Source organism: Podarcis vaucheri (assembly GCF_965113315.1).
Source record: "Podarcis vaucheri genome assembly, chromosome: 3".
NCBI classification, from domain to species: domain Eukaryota; kingdom Metazoa; phylum Chordata; class Lepidosauria; order Squamata; family Lacertidae; genus Podarcis; species Podarcis vaucheri.
Window position 1 is genome coordinate 28,975,805 of NC_138761.1, and position 24,515 is coordinate 29,000,319.

At 41.6% G+C, this 24,515-nt stretch overlaps 1 protein-coding gene across 7 annotated transcripts in view; it reads right to left on the reverse strand.

The window, feature by feature from the left end:
• The window catches only part of USH2A (usherin), a 432,976-nt gene that overhangs the window by 30,962 nt on the left and 377,499 nt on the right, over positions 1-24,515 (reverse strand). For all 7 annotated transcript variants that reach the window (XR_014218160.1, XM_082217159.1, XM_082217162.1 and 4 more), the window contains 3 exons: positions 8,976-9,203; positions 4,824-6,340; positions 1,976-2,297 (listed from right to left, as the gene is read on the reverse strand). Coding sequence is in view for 6 of the 7 variants with exons in the window: in XM_082217159.1 (XP_082073285.1) it covers positions 1,976-2,297; positions 4,824-6,340; positions 8,976-9,203 (2,067 nt within the window). In the remaining variant the exon portion in view is untranslated. The remainder of the gene's footprint in view (positions 1-1,975; positions 2,298-4,823; positions 6,341-8,975; positions 9,204-24,515) is intronic.

Sequence of the window (24,515 nt, forward strand, 5' to 3'; positions counted from 1 at the left end):
AGACATCTACTCATGTAAGAAGTTCACACTGCTTCCAAAACACATTGAGCGCCTGATTTAAAGGCGCTTACCTCAACCATAATGTACCGGATAGTTTTTTGAAAAGATTTAATAATTTTGTCCACAAAGAGCCGAATTACAAGAAAAAAGTATCCCCTCAGGTACATTAACTGGGAAGAGAGGGATGGGGGTAGGGGAAGGGGGGGGTAAAAAAGATACCAGTCTCTAAAATAAAGCGATCTATTTTGGAAAGAATCCTAGCAGTTACCTCATTGCCATTAAGTTCATTGAAGTTTAAGGAAAATTACATCATTAGAAAGAGTAGGAAATCAAGTAACCCAAGAGCCATCGTCAGCGATGAAAGATGGGCTCCCCCAAGATGCCAGACGTTTTGGCATACACTTGCCAAATGGAGGTCACACACTTCTCAGCAGCAGCAATACAGATTCAGTCTGATCACCCAAGAACATTCAGTGGCAAACAGAGAAGACATCCAAAGTTCATTAGGCTTTATGTTCTCTTCAGAAAAGAAGACATATGGGAATAATGACTGAAGCGAGAGAGTTATTATAACCATTCCTTTAAAGTTCATGGCATGGCTAAGAGGCCTCTGGATTTACTATTATGCACATACAATACAAAAGCTATCTCCATCTAGAAATAGCTCTACAGTGGTACTTCGGGTTACATACGCTTCAGGTTACAGACTCTGCTAACCCAGAAATATTACCTTGGGTGAAGAACTTTGTTTCAGGATGAGAACAGAAATCGTGCTCTGGCGGCGCAGCGGCAGCAGGAGGCCCCATTAGCTAAAGTGGTGCTTCAGGTTAAGAACAGTTTCAGGTTAAGAACGGACCCCCGGAACGAATTAAGTACTTAACCCGAGGTACCACTGCATGTGGAGCCAAGCCAGGCCATACACATCAAGAACAGAATGCTCAGCTCACACCCACACTCACACACCCTTCCAGTCCTGATCAGACTCGCAGCTTCAACCTCACCAACATCCTCTATTGCAGGCTGCAGTTCAGGGGCAGGACATTTACTCTACATGCACAAAGTCCCAGGTTCAATCCCCAGCATCTCCAGGTAGGATTGGGAAAGACTGCAGACTGAGAGAGTAGCAGCCACTCAGAGTAAACAGTACTTCCCTGTGTGGGAAGGAGCTGCAACTGAATGATTACTGTAACATGCTTTATGTGGGGCTGCCCTTGTATCTGGCCTGGAAGCTTCAACTAGCGTAGAATGCAGCAGCCAGCCAGATTACTATGCCAGGTTCAACATATTCTGTTAATTCGCAAAGTCCTAAGCAAAGCGGGCTCAAAGGATCTTAAGAACCACCTGATTCCCCATGCTCCACTTTGATCACTGAGATCCTCTGGTGGGGCACTTCTGGTGGCTCCTCACACCCCTGAGATTCAGTTAGCCTTCACTAGGGGCCAAGTCTTCAGTGTGGCAGGTTCTGCCTGTTGAACGTCCTACCAACAGTGGTTCAAGCAGGATGCATCCCTTCCTTCTCTCACACATCTTTTGAAACTATATTGTTTTGACAGGCCTTTACAATATAAATGGTATCTTTTAATGGATGCTTCTTGCTGGTTTTATTTTTATATGTTGTACACTACTTGGATAGATTTTTATGAAAGCATGGAGTATAAATATGCAAACAAACAAAAGTGCTGAGAGCATTCACAAACATTTTGCACCATGCCTCTGAAAATATGTCAGTTTCTGTGCATTACAAAAAATGTGTATGTGTAAAAATGGGAATCACTGTGCCAAAAAACAGGGAGGGACATTGACTGTATTTAATTCTCGAAGCTCTTTTTGTACATGTGAACTATATGGAATTATTGTAACACTTTTTCTGAGTATACAGTCTTTTACAGTATATTAACAATTTAGCAATAAAACTTATTTCCTAAGATGTTCATAGGAATCATAGGATTAGGTCTTCATTCTGTATGTGACATACCTGATATTCATATTCAGTAAAAGGCAGAAGTGTGGCATCTTTGAAGGATGTGGATGAACCATTATAAACAAGGACCAGGTCTAGATTTAGTTGCTCAAGTGTTACTTGTCTTCTGTAAAGCTCGTAATATAAGATCTTCCCATTTGGTTGCTTTGGACCTGTCCACACAATGGAAAGAACAGACTGGATTCCACCATGGCTTGACTGCACATCTATGAGTGGGGCTGGCTGGATTTCAGGAGGTGCTTCAAGGGTCTGTAGAGAAGCCCATTCACTGGAAGTGCAGCCCAGGAGTGTGCAAGCTTGCACTTGGACTTCATACCTTTAGAAAGACACATCAGAAGGAAGTTAAGTAGAAGGAGGGCTATAAACGTATCTATTGCACATATGTGTAATTACAGTAAAGATGTTCCAAAAGAAAGGTGTGCACAGCAGTGTTGTGCTTTAAAATAAATGCAAATAATAATACTCTTGGTGGCTCCCAACAAAATATTAAGAACACAATAAAACATCAACCTTTTAAAACTTCCCTGTACAGGGCTGCCTTCAGGTGTCTTCTAAAAGTCATATACAGCCGTACCTTGGTTGTCAAATGGAATCCATTCCGGAAGTCCGTTCGACTTCTGAAAACGTTCGACAACCAAGGCACAGCTTCCAATCGGCTGCAGGAGCTTCCTGCACTCAATCGGAAGCCGCAGAAGCCACGTTGGATGTTTGGGTTCCAAAGAACGTTCGCAGCCGGAACACTCACTTCCGGGTTTGGGGAGTTCGGGAACCAAAATGTTCGACTCGCAAGGCGTTTGGGATCCAAGGTATGACTATAGTTATTTATCTGTTTGACATCTGATGGGAGGGCGTTCCACTGGGTGGGATGTTTCCTTTCCCTCCACTTTTTGCACTGTGGTGCAAGTAGTAGTAGTAGTAGTAGTAGTAGTAGTAGTAGTAGTAATATACCCCACCAATCTGGCTGGGTAGCAAGCATAATGGCCTCACATACATGAAGGTCCAGAACCTTCAATGCATGTGTGGATCTCTAGCATAAGCACTCCCCTCCCCCCATTTAGTTCAGTGTAAAGCAAGAGTTGCAAACATGCACACCCCTTTATCTCCTTTGCTGAAATGGATGGAGACATTCCTGCATGTGTGTGCACTGCGATCCCCATGTCTGCAAAAAATCAGCATGGTTTATATATTAGGAACACAGTACTTTGAATATATTTGGTGAGATAATGGCTATGCTTTGCCTGAACTAGAAAAAAGTTGCATTTGAATGTTAAAAGTTCCTTATATCTACTGTAAGACAAACTGTAAGTTCCTTGTTCAGTCAACCAATTAGGTGGCTTATAATTTCAAAATATATGATGAAGCAGAAAGCTTAACTCAGGCCACTCAAAGTTAGCTGAAACAAACAAGTCTTACCAAATTTCTAAAAAATATAATCATGCTGCAACATTTGTATCATAAGCTCCGCTAAAGAAAAAGGATCAGGCTTTGTGATCTGAACTCGCATTCCAGCCTGTCTGCATTAAATTTACAAAATTAATTGTTAGCCTACCACAGCCTGGTAGCCTCCAGAGGTTTTGGACTGCCAGCCTGCTGAGAAAAGCTGGGCCATGGACTATGGTTTGTTCCCATGACTATCTGTGACTCAGACAGAACTTTTATCTTCCTCTGCCCATGCTCTTATTTATAAAATAATGATGGGAGATCAAAGAGACTTCTACTGCACAAATGTATGCATTACTTCTCCACTTCGCTAGCAAGTGAAAACATGTTAAAATAATTGGTTGAAAACCTTGCATGTGCATCCAGCCACTTCCTATAAGTTTCCACTGAAAATAATGGGACAACCCGTTCTGGGAGGAAAAGAAATGAGCACTCTTGTCCTGCAATTCCGAGATTGCTATGCATCAAAAGGCAGGGAATGTGATGCACACTGTGTGCTTAGGCCTATACACATACTTAGAGTTGAAAAGGAAAAAAGTAGGAGAGTTTTCTGAAGCTATTGATAAAAGGTCCTCTTCTAATTGAGCAGCTAGTGGCATATTAAAGATCCCATTGACAAGGGCTGGCTATAAGAAAAAGAAAAATTGATTGATTCAGTAAGCTCTGCTGAATGGAGAGTTGACAGTTTTTACAATGGATAATCTACTATACATTCAGATCAAAGCTGCCACAGCCACCCTCCATTCAGTACTGAGGACCAGTCTGAAGAGATCTCATAAACTCGGTTGGTAAAGCATGAGACTCTTAATCTCAGGTTTGAGCCCCACGTTGGGCAAAAAGATTCCTGCATTGCTAGATGACTCCTGCAGTCCCTTCCAACTCTACAAATATATGATTCTATGACTCATGCCTTGAGACATTGTTCATAATGTATTAGCAGGAATATTTTGGCAAACCCCACTAGCCTAGCGTCACATTCTGAAGGCATAGCTCTGTTAGACAGCCTAGCCAGTGGCTTCTAGGGGCCGAAGCACTTTTGGGCCCCCTCAATGTTCAGCTCGGCCCTCCTGCTCCTCATGACATTGCGTGTGTGATACCATGATGTTGTGTAGGGCTCCCTCAATCATGCTAAGAAGCTGGTGCCTCTGTTAGGGAGAAATATGGGGTCCTTCCTGCTACGTCTGTTTTTACATGCTGTTTGGTCTTCTGAATCTTGAGGATACCAACCTCCCAATTCCCCCCCCCCCAACCGGTAGAACAAACTGGTTACAGGGAGCCAAAATTCGCCAGTCATCTAGGACTGCATTGGCATAAGAGCATTTTGTTTTGATTTTTCATGTGTCACACTATGATCAGAATAACAGACAATATTCACGCACTGAAGTACGTGTTCACAAGTTACCTGTGATAGGGTTTTAATGCTGCGAAAGTGTAGTACCGTCTCCCAAAGGAAACATGTGTTGACTCCAGATGAACAGCTTTCTTCTCCAATTCAATAGGGTCCCGCAGCGTGATTGTATAGCTGACTATATCCCCATTGACTTTTGCTGGTGGGTCCCAAGTAACCAAAATTGTCTCTGAGGACCATGCCTGCAATCGAGGAGGTGACATTCCAGACGGGGCAGAGGGATTAGTTCTACTTGTGGCTACAGCACTGGTGACACTTCCTTGGCTGTTGTTTGCAGTAACAGCGTAGCTGTATTCTTTTCCTGGAGTTAGCATAAAGTCATGATAACGAGTATCCAGCCCCAAATAAACCAGAAACCCGTCTCTCCTTAGCTCGTAACTTTGGATCTTGCCATTTGGATTTGCAGGAGCCTTCCACGTGATTTCTATCGATTCTGAACCTGTCACTAGCAAGCTGGGGGCATCTATATTAAGTGGTGCAGCCTCCATCGTCCAAACAGATTGGGGTGCACTAGCTGTACATCCTCCATTGGTACAAGCGACTAGCATGATGTCATACCTGGTATAAGGCTGTAGATTCAACACTTTTCTGAATAAACTTTTTCCAACATAGAGCTCTTCGCCATTTAATTTTAAAATGTACTTTGTGATTTCTCCATTTTGGATCTGGGGTGGTAACCACGATACGTTCATTTGGGTGGAACCAAGATCTTCTAGGGTGGGAGGGTTCACGAATGCTGGAGCTGCCTCGAGTGTCCGAATACTGGCACGGTTGCTGGTAGAGCAGCCTCCCATAGTACAAGCCGTTACTGCATAGTTGTATTCTGTATATGGCAGTAACTCTTCATCAGTATAGTTGAAAGTAGCAGCATCAAAGCTAAAAGGATATGGAACGTTATTTCTGTGGAGCCTATAAGACTGCAAAATGCCATTGGGCTCTTCTGGGGAGGACCACAAGATCCAAATTTTGTTTGGACTTTTGGGGATATATCTCAAGACAGGTTCAGCCAAGCCCATTGGGGCAGCTTGACTGGTCTCTGCAGCAGACCATGAACTGTCAGTGTAACCGGCTGAATTCCAGGCACGTATCTTATATTCATACTTAGTCCATGGCTGCAAATGTTGAGCACTGTATACAAATGTAGTGCTCCCAGTGTTATATTCGGTGAAAACATTTTCCTCTTCTTCTGTTGTTGCATTGTTCCCCGAAGCATTTCCTTTGCTGCGTCTCTGAATAACTTCATAGCGCATTATTTTCCCGTTTGAATTAATTGGCGGAGACCAGCTCAGTCCAATGCCGGTCGCGTTCACCGACTGGATTACTGGGGCCAGCTGAGATTCAGGAGGGGCTTCGTCCGTCCAGATTGGCTGGGATGAAGAGCGGCTGCAGCCAGCTGCAGTGCAAGCTTCAAGGGCTAGGATGTAGAGAGTGAAAGGCTCCAGGCGCTTGAAGAGAAACTGACGAGACAAACCACTGTATTCCAGGTTATCATCGTTGAAAATATTGTAGGTCTGGAAGAAAAAGAACATATATCAACAAAAGCTATACGTTACTGGCAAGACATTCACAGCTGAATCCTGCAACTCAGGCCTGCATTGCTTCCAGCTCAATAAGCCAAACGCAGCCTGCCAGATATGTATGACTCCCATCATAGACGCCATAAACAGCCTGTCAAGTACTCTGCAAGCCACAATAAATGTTTGGTGTGCGCCCATAAAACCTGGAACATCCACCTTCAACCCTTCCCTCCTCCAAAAGAACAACATTAGTTTCTGCAAGAGATGTTGGAAGGAAAAATCATATTAAGGTGATCATTCTGTTAGGGTATGCATTCCGGCATTCCACAGTGAAATGTGGGAGCAGACTAGTTACACACACACACGCCCTGGCAGAAGGGTGTCTGCACCCTTTGCCTCTTATCTTAGGTTCTAGAAAGGCTGGTTTTTAAAAATGAAATCTGGGATTATGGTTCATCTGACACAAAGGGAATAACCTTAACCTCCCTGTGGACATCAATGCCTGTGTTGTTGTGATGAGGAGCGATGCGGGGGGCGGGGCGGGAAGGAAACTCATATGTACTGTCCTGGGCCTCAGAAGAAGGCTGGCCTACAGTGGCCGCTCACTGTGTCTGTGGGGAGCAACAGTTGAGGCCTCCTCTGTGTATGAACCCAGCAACTAGGCTGTGTTTGCTTGCAGGCTGGGGCTGGGGAATTCCCCTTGGCTGGTGGTATCAATGGGCGGTCTTCCCGCCAAAGAGGACTAATTCGAATGGGCCAAGCAGAGGCCCGGCCTGGCAGCGAGGCTGAAGGCTGGCATACAGTCTACATTGGACTTGTCACAGTGAAGCCTCTGGCAATGACTGGCTGACTTTATGTGAATAAAGACCCCTGTTGCTCAGGGATCCATAGTTTGCAGTTGAATATATGTGACAAAAGGGAATATTGCTAGTTTGGCATTAACAGGATTAAACCCTCACTTGGAGATGGGGAAAGGTCCTGAGAAACAAGGAACTGAAGATCAAGCTGCATATCAAGCAAGCAAACAAACCAGAGCAATCAGAGGGAGCAGCAACCATTCCTTCCCCAATTGTTGTTTCTGAGAGAAAGAAAAGCCCAGTGATTGTGTTCCTAGAAGGAAGAACTATTGCAGGGGTCAGCAAACTTTTTCAGCAGGGGGACCACTGTCCCTCAGACCTTGTGGGGGGCCAGACTATATTTTGAAGAGAGAGAAAAGAATTCCTATGCCCCACAAATAACCCAGAGATGCATTTTAAATAAAAGCACACATTCTGCTCATGTAAAAACACGCTGATTCCTGGACTGTCTGCGGGCCAGATTTAGAAGGTGATTGGGCCAGATCTGGCCCCCGGGCCTTAGTTTGCCTACCCATGAATTATTGCCTCCTCTCACTCCCCACCCCTGCACTCTGAGAAGCCCCAAAAGGAAAGCAGAAAAGTCCCCAAAGGTAAAGAACAGAAGGTCCAACTAAATGTCACATTAAGCTGCTTTGGGCGGCTTTTCGTTTAATATATAAGTGGCAGCTTTAATCACACTGTTGTTTTTTAAGCATGCTTAAATAAATAGGATAAGACAACAAATGTAGAGAAATTATAACACGTCATGCTGTTTAATGGACAATCTACTGCAGTTCTGTTTAATGCAGGATATCCAACTGTTCATGGTAACAAACCTATAGAGCTCTTTGTAATTCTAAGAATGTAGCCCAATACCCATCAAAAGGACACCACTTGCAAAACGATTACTAAAAACCTGTGATAGCTACATCTTCATACAATCATACATATATCCTACAGTCAAAGGTGGGGAAAGAAAGGTAGAAAAGGAAAGAAAAATACCATGAGAATTAAATTTAGCAAAGACAGTGCAAAGGAAGAAAGTAATTATGACAGAAACGGGGTCCTCAGCATTTCACACATATATCTTGCCTGTCGTGAGCACAAGAGTCTTCATGGTGAGAGTTTCCTATGGGTACTTTCCATATAACCAGCTTTACTTTCATTTGAATACAGTGGTACCTTGGGTTACAGATACTTCAGGTTACAGACGCTTCAGGTTACAGACTCCGCTAACCCAGAAATAGTACCTTGGGTTAAGAACTTTGCTTCAGGATGAGAACAGAAATCGCGTGGTGGCAGCGCAGCGGCGACAGCGGGAGGCCCATTAGCTAAAACGGTACCTCAGGTTAAGAATAGTTTCAGGTTAAGAACGGACCTCCAGAATGAATTAAGTTCTTAACCCGAGGTACCACGGTAATTTAGGACAACATCACTCAAGGCCAGTTCTATGGTTAATGGGGTCCCTTAGTAAAGTATCACCCAATGTCATGGCCCCATAGTTCTCCTTTGGCTCATGGGTCTTGGGAGTTTTCTTTGATAGTGTCTGTTGCTCCAGATCATTTAACTAAGAACAGGGAGGTGGCTTGTAAAGGATCAAAGGAAGACATCATCTATGCTGGTGGCTGTCTATCGATGCAGGACCTGACATCACTCGCACCTTACATACAAACCACACATCCCTTCCGAACTACAAAATGAACGACAATTTTCACCATGTATTCAGCAATGAAGTTCTAACGTATGTTCATACCTTTCCACCCCAATTAAGTCATTTTCTAGGTTGGGCTTACCTTAATGTTGCCATTGGGCTTGGATGGCTCTGCCCATTTAAGTAACAGTGCCCTGCCGTTCTCCTTCTTTTCCACGGTAAAGTTGGCCAGGCCACTTGGGGGGGCTTCCAGGGTGCGCACGGAAGTCCATGGACTTGAAACTTGCCCAGCGTTGTTGACAGCAACAACATGAATATGGTAAGTTGTGAATGGCTTCAAACCAAACAGGTGAGTTTGATGCGTTGTTCCCTGAAGCAGAAATACACAGAATATTCTTTCATTTGGTTTAATAAATGAATTATGGTGGGTTGTTGAATAAAACTTATCTTGAAGGCCCAGCACTAACAGGCAAATTTTACCAAGTTTGTGCATAATCTTCAGCAGGCACAAAGGGCCAAAAAGGATGTGAGGCCTATATTCTGACTGATATTGTTGGGATATAGTTCCCATCTTCCCTGATGACCATAATGGCTTATGGGACTTAAGAGTCCAAAAGTACTTGGAAGGCCATGAGTTCCTTCTCTCTGTCCTATTGCCCTCCCTTATCCTAAATAATAGGGATGCAGGTGGCTCTGTGGTCTAAGCCACTGAGCCAAGGGCTTGCCGATCAGAAGGTTGGTTTGAATCCCCATGACGGGGTGAGCGTCCGTTGCTCAGTCCCAGCTCCTGCCAACCTAACAGTTCGAAAGCACGTCAAAGTGCAAGTAGATAAATAGGTACTGCTCTGGTTTCTCCAGAAGTGGCTTAGTCATGCTGGCCACATGACCTGGAAAAATTGTCTGTGGACAAATGCCGGCTCCCTCAGCCAGTAAAGTGAGATGAGTGCCGCAACCACAGAGTCGTGCGCGATTGGACTTAACTGTCAGGGGTCCTTTACCTTTACCTATCCTAAATAATATCCTGTTATAGTTCTCTTTTTCACAAACACTGTGCCATTGTTCCCACATTTATATTTATATTATATTATAATTTATTTTATATTTATTATATTACTTTGTTGTGCCTACAAAAAGTGTAAGGCAATGCATTTTAGCCTCACAATAACCCTGTGAGGTAGCTTCGACTGAGACATAAACGGTGGCCCAAAGTAACCTAGTGAAAACTTAATTGCTGGGTATGGAACTGAACCAGAATCTCTTTGGCCAGTTCCTAACTCTACTCTACACTATACTCATGCTCTCAAATAGACTACATCCCTATATCATGGTAGCAGGTAGTTCCCATTGCTGTATACATAGCCTACACAGGTCCATTTTGTACACATTTAGGGCTGTGCAGCAAAATATGCCGTGCATATATCCACTTCATAGTGGTGCAGAGAAGGGCTTTTTGCATGGTGGTACTCACCTTGTGAAATGAAAATACTCAGAAGATCAACCAGCTATTGAGTGCTTCCATTGCCAATTAAAACCTTTCACCCAAAATTCTTTCACTTTTAATACCTGCTCCTGGCATATTGGACTTCTCCACTTGATACTGATACTTTGCTTTTATTGTTATATCTTGTTATCTTTTATCCTTTTTTTATGATGTTAGCCACTCTGAGCCCAGGCGGGATATAAATAATTTTATTATTGTTGTTGTTGTCTGTAAACCACCATTGTATTTCTTTCAAGGAAAATAATCTTATATGAAAAGATTTTATATCTGTCACAATGCCCCCTGCTCCTTCCAAAGAATTTGATGGCATTCATTTCAAATCTGTTAGATTAGAGTACATTTTCTCTTTTTCTGGTGGTTAGGTCTATCTCCTTCATCGTGCAAAGAAGTCAGGAGTCAATTCTCCAGTTTTGTGTTAAGTGGCTAAAAGCCAGCACTTCTAACCTTTTAAATATTTAAGTATCTGTTAAGCTAACAGACTCGGAAACAATTTTTTTGCAGAAAAAAATAATCATTTCTTTTTTAAAATATTAAAAGTTAGATGATAAATAATTAAATAGTTATTTTCCCACAACAATGAGCTTTCCTTTTAGATAAATATAATGCAGTATTTGAATGTCCATTCTGAATATTAAAACTCAACATGCCACCAGTACTGATTATAAATATACTTTTCAATGACAATTATTCCTCCCCTCTCCCTGTTAAACAGGGCAGGCAGCAGTAAGATTGATAATGAAGAGAGGAAGGGAGAGCTGAAAGGATAGTTATTGTTAGGAATTCCTAGTCACCCGTGCTTGACAATCCTACACTTGAAGCACTGTATTAATCAGATACTGAGGTCAAACACAATGCAATTCTTTACATGACTAATTTACATGAAAGTCCCATTGATTTCTATAACACTTGCTTCCAGACAATTGTGTGCAGGATTGCAGCCTTAGCCTGAAATCCTATACGTATTAATGCGGCAGTAAGTCCATTGACCTCAACGGGGCTTACTTCCGAGTAGATATATATAGGTTGCAGTCTTAGTCATAGTTTTTCAGAGAGAAAATAATAGTAGGTTGAATTCAATGGTGAATGCCCACTGACAGAAGGTATCCGTAAGTGAAATGGGGAAAGGGAAATTCAGAGGGTACTTCAGATTTTGAGAAGGTGCAGGACACTGCAAAGACAGAGAGAAATGGTGAACGTTCCACTGATCCACTGTCTTCGATCAGTGAACACCCAGTGAAAGGTATTTGACAAGGATTCCAGAACGTAGAAACATAAAATTGGATTATTGGTTCATAGGTAGTATCCGGCAGTATCCATCCACTGACAGGCAGCAGGGTCTTCCATAAGCAGTAAATCGGTAACATTTTTGCTGATTCCTCCTCCTCTATCTAGCTGCAAAAAAAAACCCCCAATCTACTCCAGAAGCATGAAGACCCTATGGAACAGATTGGGAGGTGACATAGGATCTTAAAGGCACAGGGCAAAAGGGGAATCAATACTTCCCCATCTCTACTCACAGAAGCTTCTACTGGATTTAAGAGTCACCCTTCAATGGAGGGGCATAATTGGCTACACCTCCCATATATGCACAGGGGTGTCACTATACAGGGCTGGTAGTAATGGTCTATAATGATTTCTTCACCCCAGTATCAACTCCTATGTGGTAAAACTCTGACACCATCATGTTTGTTTGTTTCCGCTTAAGTTCAAAATCTCTTGATGTTATGAATACAGGGTTGGCACAGCCATTAGGCAGGCTGAGATTGCTGCCTCAGGTGGCAGAAGGCCCCGAAGCAGCAGCCCCCTGATTCTGGGTGAGATCTCACCAATTTCTGGCAATATATTGTGGAATGCAGGGGACCTCACACAATTTTGTCACAATCTTGCCACAAATTAGTGACGATGCTGGTGCTGCTCTCTGGTAGCAGGGGCACAGGGAACGGCGCTTCCTGTTTTGCCTCAAGCCGTAAAATGGGATGCACCACCCCTGCATAAATAAACAAAAATAAGGTGCACTGTAAAGCCACCTTCTCTTCAAGTGCTGTATCAATATGAAACATAAGCCTAAGGTTGCTGAAAATAGAGTCAAGTTCTTTGCATCCAAACTAGGTCACAGCTGCTATAGAAAAGATGAGTCCTGAGCCAATATTGTTCTTTTTAAATTATTTTGGTGTGTTTTTTTAAATGTACTTTTTATTGTTCATGGATTAGATATGCTCTTATTTTAAAAGGCAGAATTTGGGTACATGCATATTGTGTTTTCTGCTTCTCTGCTGCAACTGTCTTGATAACCCTACCCTGTATGATGTTGATGGCTTGTAGACCAAAAACACTGAAACCAATGTCAAGCAGTTGCTAAAATCAATTTTTGTTGGGGGGTCAGTTAGATCCCCCAGGGTCTTGGATGCTCTTCATTTTCTGTAGTAGATAGGTAGCCGTGTTGGTCTGCCATAGTCAAAAAATAAAAAAAAATTCCTTCCAGTAGCGCCTTAAAGACCAACTAAGTTAGTTCTTGGTATGAGCTTTCGTGTGCATGCACACTTCTTCAGATACACAGAAAATATTCATTTTCTGTTATTCAATGGAAGCTAACTGACCCCAAGTCTGCTTTAGTGAAACTGTAACCATCATCCAATGCAGCCAAATATGATCAGTCCACATTGGGTTGTTGTTTGGTTTCCACTTGTAGAGGTCCCACCCTAAAGTCTTTTCTACTTTACTACCTCTGGGGAGTCCTCTTCCCCACAGGATGGCCATGTTCTGTGTGGATGTGCTGTTTCATCTACATAAGGACCAGCTCTTAAAGACCTGAGTCTATTATAGGTATACCATCAATTGAAAGAAAAATACAATGGTCATTGAAGACAGGTTGAACCACCACAGCATTATAACACCCACCCACCCCATTTTCAGGACGCAAAAAGTTTTACATACTTAAAAGACCACTTTGTGATCATTCATGGATGCTAAAGTATAGGATGGTTTAAATGCCTATAGAATCACCTCAAATGCATTATACATATTTAAAACATTAGCTGCTTGGGGACATTCAGAGATACCACTTTTCATAAGAAACATGGAAAGCATGTGGGCTATAAAGAAAAACATATGCATATTGTCAATAGTAGCACCTGTTCAATTACAGTTTATTTCAGTATGGAGAATCCCGTTCAGCCCCTAGATGGCAATACTATCAAACAGTTTTTATACCAGGAGTACTTAATGATTAACAACCAGCGTTCAGTCATCCAACATACTCAAGGCAGCCATTAAAAAAATAACAAAAATGATTTCATTATAGATTCTTTTAATAAACATTTATGGCTTAGATCCTTGAAAGTGGAAGCATTCAAACTGCCATAGCCAAAGGGAACTTGTATAGCCCAATGCAAAATTATGGACTGGGGGTTAAAAGTATGGAGCTCAAATGGAGGTTCATGCTTGGAATAAAAATCTGTCATCAGAAATTATGCTGGCACAAAACACAATTAAAATTAGCTTTACAATTGGATGCAGTCTTTATTAATAGTTTTTTATGAGGACAGTTATGTATTATACTTCGACAACTGAACTTTTAAAAGCCCAAACTTTACACCCTAAGGTTTAGTAGTGAAGATGGGGTGGCCACGCAAAGTTAAATGATTGGTCCTTATGTATGACAAAGAGCCTTGGAAATAGAACAAACACAGAACTGTACACATAAGATATAAAATACTTGGCTCTTTCTGTGCGTCTTTGTCTGCAGACGGAACAATCAAGATGGGTATTCTAGTGCTATTGTTGTTAAAAAAAAACCCCAATGAATTTTCATAAAGCTTGCTACAAACTGTCCTCTATTATTTGCTGCAATAATTCAAGATTCCTTAAAAAGCTTCCTTTATGGACTGCATCGAAAGGTTGGGGGGACTTTAAAATAGCAAAATATAATGTGGTAATGGCCAAACCACAGATTATGTTAAATTCCTGGTCACTGCTAACATGCCTTTTCTTTTCTTTTATAAACAGCAGATCCAGGGCAGCTAATCAGGACTGGGACCACAGCACACTGGGAGCAAGAATTAACTCTTACCACTTATGCCACAGTACCGATTAAAATTGCCCCCCTTGAAGGTGCTATTTGCCACACTAGGGAAGCTGTCATTAGGGCCTTAGCACCCATGATATTCAGGATTAGAAGCACGGTGCACAGGAAGGTAATATTTTCCTTGTATTGCACTCCTGATTAAAATTCCTGCCCAAGAAGATGCCATTTCAAGTACAACGTAAGCTTCTTTGAGAAGTGAATGTTTTGGCAGGACCATCACATTGAGGGGTGAGGGTGGGTGGAAGGTTAGACCTTTCCCCACATGCTTTGGTCCCTGAATTGCTCACAGCTGCTAGTTTAAAAAGATATGCTAAACACAATCACGTATTGACTTTGGCTTGAGCATGGCATGCTACCACTTCTTCAAGACAGCATGCACTTCAACACCCATCTGTTCCTGTATCTGTTCCAGCTACTACTAATCTAGGGTTTGGAGACTTTTATAGACTAGTTGGTTGGATCCTCACCTCCTGCCAAAAGATTAAGTCAATTATGTGGCAGTAGGTTCCTGCAGTGGGATTCCGGGGAAGGGCTGTAGCTCAGCGAAAGAGCATCTGCTCTGCATGAATGCAAAAGGCCCCGGAGTCAATCCCTGGCATTTCCAGATAGGGCTGGGAGATATTGTAGGTAATACTGAGCTATAGATGCATCAGTAAGTCCATCTCAGTATAAGTCAGCTGGGATGCATTTGCCAATGGTGAGAGATGGTTTTGCCAGAGCTCCTCTGTATGTCCTTAATATGTAGTAATTATTCATATGTAAAAGACCTGGAAGACTGTTTATTCATTTACTTTGATTTGTACCATATCCTATCACTTAGGCTGGAGGCATCTTGGTTCTCCTACCCTCCCACTTGCCAAAGCCCTATTATTTTCAATAATGAACGGAACTGCAACAAAATATTCTTCCTTCCACTCCATTCTCTTGTATTCAGAATAATATGTCCTTGCCACCTTGCCTGCAGTGCCTCCATCTGAGGAAGGGCCAAGGAAGGAGGAGGCAGCAGATGTCAGTGCACAGGTGGTTCACCTTGCTCAGGCAGCGGAGTATCTTGCACTGACTCTGAGGTATTCCTCTTCTCAACTTACACAGGAATTGTCACATTAACCCTACATTAAAATTGGACATAATTTGCTCCACATTGAGCTACCCTTGAAGACCATTAGGGAAGTTGGTGCAGAACACCAAGAAGTCCTTCATTGCACCAGTGGCAGTGGAAGCAAACCAGCAAAGCATGTGCTCTACCACTGAGCTGTAGATCCCCCTGAAAATATTCACCTGAGACATAGTGGGAATCGCTTATATACCTTTCAAAATCTCTGGGATCTTCAGTTTGGAAAGCATTACTAACAGTTATAGTAAATTAGCCCAGACCATGCTACAGGACCTATAGTATAGGTTAAAAAATAACAATGAAAACACAATTTAAGCACATTCAAATCTTGATAACTCAAACGTGGATAATTTGTGTTGTTTTGTCCGAAAGTCATCTCAAAAGCAAGCAGAAGTAGGGTGACAAAGGTTTCAAACAAATGTGCAACTATAGAATATTTCAGACGGCTTCCCTCCCCAGTTAATGAACACAGGAGTTGCTTAAAGCTCCTTTTATTAAGAGTGGGAAAGCAAGAGCATCCCAAAAAACTATGCATTTGGCACCTGTACAAACGTTTCAGCTCAGCTCATGGGCATGATCAAAACTACTCAGCCTTCAAAATCCCCACAAGTTTATACCTTCTCCTGTGATTGCCTTTGACTACTTGAAGTGCCCCAAAGGTGGTGAAAGGGTCAAGAGGTTTGTGTAGGTTGAAAAGGATCAAAAATTAGCATTGATTTGTGGTTGTCAATAACACTCTGCGTGGGTAGACTCCCTGCACAAATGTTTAAACTGCACAAAGCTACACAAACTAGTCATCTTTGAATCTATTGATCTGGTGATCCAGCAGTTTCCAGGATTGTCACTCTGGGCTTTGTGTTCTGTTTTAAGATCTCCCAACATGCCCTGGCATTTCCTTCCTGGGATGCAGGAAAGGATTTGAAGAGTATTAGCTGCATTAGGAGAACTGTTGTGGCATCTGAGAGCTGATGGACAGGTAATATGGCTATTTATCACTTCTTTGGGAGTAATCGTTAGAACAAGGAGTGCCATTAATCAGAGACATTAAGAAAATGACTGCTTCCAGTGCTCTATGAGGAAATTTATTTTTCATCACTTTGTTCTCTCTTTGTTTGCCACCCTTAGTTTTTGAAGGCACAATGTCTGAAGCTCAAAGGGGAGGTGGTTCATTTGCTTACTGGGCACACCTCGCCTGTGTGCAGAAGTAACATGCATAGACAAATATACACACAGATGTCCTATTTGAACTATATTGAGGTTACTTATACTATATGGAGATATGGATGTGTGCATCTGCCACCCAAGTCACTCTTGTCCTCTTACATATCAGAGGTGCATACACAGTTTCCCCCATGACTTCCTCCTTTTTCTTTATTTTTCTCTACAGTTTATATAGCTCCCAATATAAGGAATCCGTAAGTGGTCCACAAAGGGTCATACAAAATCTAACACACTGAAATACTATAATACTATAACATTAAAGAAAATCGATTAAAATTTCAGAGCAAAACCTAAAATGCCAGCAGAATCTGAGCAGTGTGAACTAAACATTCCCTTAAGAGTCTTTCAGCTGCCCCACATGCAACTGATGACTCCTTATCCATGAGAGAGAAACAGGCAAATGTGGATGAACAATTAAGATACGTAGGGTGAGAAAATTGCCAAAGACTTTTGTTATGGTTCCTAATGGGAAGTTAAATAACCCTTTGCTTGTGTCCTAATATGTACAGGGGAAATGTGGGGCTGATGTGCATAAAACTATATACTGAGGATCTAGATAGGAAAACTATGGGTCTGAGCTGATCCTATGAACTACCAGTTGCTTATTCCTAGAATATGCTAGAAAAATGCAACCTGTGTCGTTAATAGATAGTGCTACTCGTACAGCACGTTGGTGACAAATATTCACACAGTTGTTCAAAAATAATTTTACACCATTTATCAAATATGTGAGAAAGAGACAATTACTTAGAAAGTGCCATGAAAACTTACAAACTACCTAACTTGCAATATCAGATTTTACTAGGTTCTTACAAATTCTTGACTCAGTTTTCCTTTTCCTTTTTGTTTTTTAAATAAGTTCAAGAAGATTCAAGAAAAGTGTAAGTTCAACATTGTTCCCGGTAGCTGTGAGGCGCTGATGAGGCAACGTATGAAGTAATAAAGAAGACAGGGTGCCAGCGTTCTATCCCCGTTTCGCCCTAGCAGTCCATGCAGTTGGGAGGCTGCTGTTTCGCCCCCGGGTGGGGCCGATTTGTTGGGGTTGGTGGATAGCACACTCCCTGAGCACAGTTTTCTGGGTTTCTTCTGTTGTCTCGTGCCATTGATGCATCTACTAGTGCTAACTATCTTTGAAGAGACAATTTCTTGACTTAAGCATACAAGACTGAATAGCTTAGCGGTTAATAGCTGAATAATAAGAATCACTTTATTTTAGGTAGTTTGTAAGTTTTCATGAGGGACGCGGGTGGCGCTGTGGGTTAAACCACAGAGCCTAGGACTTGCCAATGAGAAGGTCGGCGGTTCAAATCCCCACGACGGGGTGAGCTCCTGTTGCTCGGTCCCTGCTCCTGCCAACCTAGCAGTTCAAAAGCACGTCAAAGTGCAAGTAGATAAATAGGTACCACTCCGGCAGGAAGGTAAATGGCGTTTCCGTGCGCTGCTCTGGTTCGCCAGAAGCGGCTTAGTAATGCTGGCCACATGACCCGGAAGCTGTATGCCGGCTCCCTCGGCCAATAAAGTGAGATGAGCACCACAAGCCCAGAGTCGGCTATGACTGGACCTAATGGTCAGGGGTCTCCCCTTTACCTTTTAAGTTTTCATGGCACTTTGTAAGTAATTGTCTCTTTCTCACATAGTTGATAAATGGTGTAAAATTATTTTTGAACAGCTGTACGAGTTGCACTATTCCTAGAATATGGCAACCTTTTAACATCTGGGGGGCAGAGAAAGGGTGAATCCAGTCACTTGTCCCTTGAGCAGTTCGTTCCCAAGAATCCTCCCTCTCTGTCTCCAACCTTTTTCAACACCAATAACTCCATATTCACATCAATTACAAAGGATGCATATGCACTATGAAAGAAGTTTCTGTTGGTATTTTGAGTGCACCTGGAATTCTCTGCCCTGGAAGGAGCACTTAAGAGACACAATGGGATCTTTTCATCCATTTGACTTCATACCCTCCAACACTTTGCTAATGAAAATAGGGATGTTCTACTCAATAACAACATTTTTATTATTTATACCCCACCCATCTGACTGGGTTGCTCCAGCCACTCTGGGCGGCTTCCAACATATATAAAAATAATAACATATTAAATATTTAAAAACTTCCCTACACAGGGCTGCCTTTCTGTTTGTTGTATAGGCACTTATCTCCTTGGCTCGGGGATTGCATAACCATACCCTCCAACATTTCTTCATTGAGAATAGGAACAGCCTAAGGAAAAGCGGGACATTCCAGGATCAAATCAGAAACTGGGACGACTTCTGTAAATCTATTGCCAGACAAGAGGACATAGCCCAGGTAAAACCAAGGATGTTCCTAGGGGACCAGATTTATCGGACCATACCAGCCCCCTACCTTGCAGAAATTCACTATGTGGAATACTGTAGACTTCTTACAGCGGCTAGATTAAATGTCCTTGACTCTGCGATATTGTGGGGAAGGTATAGGGGAGTACCATACGCCCAGAGAACCTGTCATTGTGCTATGGGTGTGGTTGAGTCCACCGAACACATTCTCTTGACTTGCACTTCTTATGCAGAGCTTAGACAAAATTGTATAGACCCACTCCTATGTCAATCTAGCTTCCTATCCGGAGAAAACCAGGTTTTACAATTGCTGAATAATGTCACTAGAGCTATACCTTCCTTGGTGGCCAAATTTCTTTTTTTAGCTTTTAAGCGTCACTAGACTATAATTGAGTGTATTGATATGGGGCTATCTGTCTAGCCCATTTTAGTGTTGGCTAAGTTCAAAAATCCTCCTGGAGCTTTTAACTGTGTATTGATAAATGTACTTTTTCTGACTGACGGTCGAATAAAAAGGTTGTTGTTGATGATGATGATGACTTCTGTAAATCTGGGACTGTCCCTGGAAAATTGGGACATTTGGAGGGTCTGGTTGACTTTATTTGTAAACTGCCATTGTAAGCTACATCTGTAAGCTATTACAGTGCTACATCTTAGGGATAGAAATGAGCAAACAAATGAAAAGTATACGAACCAGTGGTTCTTTAAAAATGTGAAACTGCCCTATTTAGCTAACAAATCCACACCTTAACAAATAAAAGCCAACTGAATTATTTCACCTCTTCCACTGAAATATACAGCAAAATCGTCATTCATTCCAGTGACTCCTGAGTGGGGAAAGGAATACCATGCAGGCTCTTTGAAATGAATGAAGGGCACTAGTGCTTGGTGGATTGTGCCCTACATCAGTTAAAAGCAACTAGGTTTGTATTTGATCACGGCCTAAAAGGAGACACTACTTAGTGACTATAAATTGTTTCCTTTCTTGGCACCCCTTGACAGCTAGGGATTTGCAGCAGTCCCAGCAAGAGTGCGAGTTCCTTGCTTTAACTTGAAAACAAATCTTCATAAAAGAAGTCGGTGGCTGCATTCTACAAGCAAGTGCATTTAGCACATTGCATTCAGTTACTCTGCTGGGTATTTCCTTTTTTTCTTTCTTTATGGAGAAGGCGGCTTTTAAATTATCAACAACTTTGCTACAGTTTTGCTGGCTAAACATGACAAAAGCCTTTTTCTTGGTGCGAGTGTCTGACTATTTCATTGGACTATTAGAACAAAATTATTTTACCTTTTCTCTGGAAAAAAAAATATGTTCATATATAGAAAATTCTATCTGAAAACTACTTTCTCCGAATGAATATTTTCTACACCTCTGATTGTTGTTTAATACTCTCAACATAAAAAGGCAGTGGGATTTTCCATACACTAATCTATTTCAACCATTTGCTTCAGAACCTGGATCTGATTGCAGAATATCACAGCAAAAGAACAGGTTTCCCTAGATTGTATTAGGATCCTTCCACAGGGTGGATTTTGCAAACACTGGCCATGCTGAATTAGCAAAGGCTAATTGTTATGACTGAGATTTAAAGATGCCAAAAAAGTTCTCTCAAGCCAGGCCCAGAAAATAACTTTGGAAGTTAATTAAAGCTAGCCTCAATGGAGAGGAGAATGAATTAGAAACCTCAGTTCTTCTCTGGCCCTGACTAAAATTTGAGCTGAATAATAACTGAAGTCTTCCCTGGCCTCTCAATATTTCAATACTGAATGTAATGGAGTGACATCAGTGGGAAGGGGGAGAATGAAGGTTTTGATATACAGTGGTACCTCCAGTTATGAACTTAATTCATTCTGGAGGTCCATTTGTAACCCGAAACCATTCTTAACATGAGGCGTGCTTTCACTAATGGCTGCTGCCGCGGCACCAGCGCACGACTTCTGCTCGCATCCTGGGGCAAAGTTTGCAACTGGGAGCATCTACTTCTGGGTTAGCGGAGCTCGTAACCCAAAGAGTGCATAAGGAGGACTGTACATAACACAAGGTTCCACTGTACCTAAAGATCAGAAACATCTCTTTATGTATGCAACAACGACAGCCTGAATGGGATACACCCAGAAATGGAAGGAAGGTACAATACTGACTAAGGAGGAATGGGAGGCTAAATTAATGGAGTATGCTGATCTGGCTAGTTCAACAGGTAATTTAAGAGAACAGGAAGGGAGAATTTTTAAGGAGAATTGGGAAATGTTTGTTGAGTATTTGAAAGAATACTGTAAACATCTAAAAACGTTAGCAGGAATAGAATAAATCAAGCAGTGAAAATATAAACAAAGGAAGAAGTGGATGTGTTAAAATATGGAGTAATTAGAATATGCAGCACTAAAGGATAACTGTAATGAACCATGGAGGGGGGAGAAAGAGAAGTTGACTTGTAATATATAGATTGCTTGGTATGTGTTGATTTATAAAACTGAAAATGATAAAGTTTTTTGTTTCTTTTAAAGGGGGAGAATGAGAGTCATGGCGGAGAACCCAACCTTCTTTTTTGACTCTGCAATCTCTTAATTCTCCCACTATTGAATGTAAAGAAGTCATGTCCACTTTGTTGTTTTCAACAGGGGGGAAATTAAGAGATTGCCAAATAGATTATTTGGATTGGCTCAGAAAAATTATCTGAAATCCTGTGATTTCTTTTGTTGTTGTTGTTTTTTTAAAAAAAATTTATTGCTTTTTTCAGGTACAGATATAAAGTCAGATATATAAAAGAGATAACAGAAAAAAGAAAAAGAAAAAAAAAAGAAATCCATCTTTCCAAGACATTTTTTCATGACCAACCGGACTTCCCCACATCTCCCTCACCCTGCATTCTTTACAATAAAAAATATAAGCAAATTGTTACCTTGTTTCATGCATTCTTTTGTACTTTCAAATAATTATATTTTGGGTTTAAACTACTTGTTGTCAATTTACTTTTACCTTAAAATAAGTATAATATTACTTTAAACTTTAGTCCTTTCATAATTGTAACTTAATTTCCCATATCACCGAATCTTGTTGCTGAAGCTAGATTTTCCAGATCATGCAAATACTTAACATTCATATAACTTATAATATTTTTGTAAATAGTCCTTAAATTTTTTCCAGTCCTCTTCCATTGTTTCTTCTCCCAAATCTCGGATTCTGCCAGTCATTTCAACCAGTTCCATATAGTCCATCAATTGCGTCTGCCACTCTTCCAGTGTGGGCAAATCTTGTGTCTTCCAATGTTTTGCAATAAGTATTCTTGCTGCTGTAGTTGCGTACATAAAGAAAGTTCTGTCCTTCTTTAATACCTTTTGGCCGACAATGCCCAGAAGGAAGGCCTCTGGTTTCTTGGGGAAAGTATACTTAAATACCTTTTTTAGCTCATTATATATCATTTCCCAGAAGGCCTTCACTTTTGGACAAGTCCACCAAAGGTGAAAGAATGTCCCTTCAGCCTCCTTACATTTCCAGCATTTGTTATCAGACAGGTGATATATTTTTGCAAGCTTGACTGGGGTCATGTACCACCTATATATCATTTTCATAATATTTTCTTTCAAAGCATTACATGCCGTGAATTTCATTCCGGTGGTCCATAACCTTTCCCAGTCCTCAAACATAATATTATACCCAATATCCTGCGCCCATTTTATCATGGCTGATTTGACTGTCTCATCCTGGGTATTCCATTTAAGCAGCAAGTTATACATTCTCGAAAGTACCTTAGTCTTTGGTTCAAGCAGTTCTGTCTCTAACTTCGATTTTTCCACCTGGAATCCTATTTTTTTGTCCATTTTAAAAACCTCTTGAATTTGAGCATAGTGTAGCCAATCTCGCACCTTATTCTTTAATTTGTCCAGGCTCTGCAACCTCCAATTATCTCCAATTTTTTCTATTATCTCCCAATATTTCGGCCAACCGGCCTCCATATTGAGTCTTTTTCGGGCCTTAGCCTCTATTGGTGATAACCACCTCGGGGTCTTATTCTCTAACAAGTCCTTGTATTTAGTCCAGACAATAAATAATGCTTTTCTGACAATATGGTTTTTGAACATTTTGTGAACCTTTACCTTGTCGTACCACAGATATGCATGCCATCCAAAAGCATTATTGAACCCTTCCAGATCTAGGACATCAGCGTTTTCTAAGAGAAACCAATCTTTCATCCAGCAGAAAGCTGCAGCTTCATAATATAACCTTAAGTCCGGCAGGGCAAATCCCCCTCTTTCTTTTGCGTCAGTTAGTATTTTAAATTTTATCCTGGGCTTTTTGCCCTGCCAGACAAACTTAGAGATATCTTTCTGCCACTTTCCGAAACATTCCACTCTGTCCACAATCTGTAGGGTTTGAAACAAAAACAACATCTTTGGCAATACATTCATTTTTACAGCTGCAATTCGACCCAACAAGGAAAGTTTTTGAAATCCTGTGATTTCTTTTGGAAGATCTTGGATCTAAGTTCATTCAAGGTGACCTTGGAAGAGGCAGGACACAATTTACTAAATGGACTTTCCAATCCCTATGGTGGTTGCTGCTATCTCCAAAAAGGGAGATGGCAACCACAATCTACTATCAAGTGTAATTCTAAATTGTGTTTACATAAGGGAGAGGAAGTTATAGCTATAAATTATTTTGAGACATTGATGTAATAAATGACAAACACTTGTTAGCAATAATATTCCCCATCTAAGTACAGAGGTACCTTGGGTTACATACGCTTCAGGTTACAGACTCCACTAACCCAGAAATAATACCTTGGGTTAAGAACTTTGCTTCAGGATGAGAACAGAAATTGTGCAGCGGCAGAGCAGTGGCAGCAGGAGGCCCCATTAGCTAAAGCGGTGCTTCAGGTTAAGAACAGTTTCAGATTAAGAATGGACCTCTGGAACGAATCAAGTACTTAACCCGAGGTACCACTGTATTCATCTATTAAAACATTATTCCTCTTCCATAGTAGCATGATCAAGCAGTGTATGCCTATAGTAAATAGGTCTTACCTCAGATAAAACTATTCACTGAAACTATTATCTCCTACCTGGAGATGCCAGAGATTGAACCTGGTACCTCCTGCATGCAGAGCAAATGTTGTAACAGTGAGCCATGTCCCTTCCCACAATGTTTCTGGCCCTTGCACTCAGCCTTTATTTCCCAGCTTGACTGCGGAGATTATCTGGAAGAGCACTGTTAGTTGTCATCCGTGTTTCAAGAAGCTCGAATGACTTCAACTAGTAGCCAGGCACTCACTGCTGGAGGTCACAAGCTGTGGAATACTCTTCCAGCAGAGATTCACCAAGCACCCTTTCCAATGACTCTTGAAGATGGCTCAGGACCCCAATATCTCAAGGATCGCCGCTCTGCATATGAAACCATCTTGTGAGGCCTTCTTCGTGTGCCTCCTCCATGAGAGGTCTGGAGGGAGGCAAC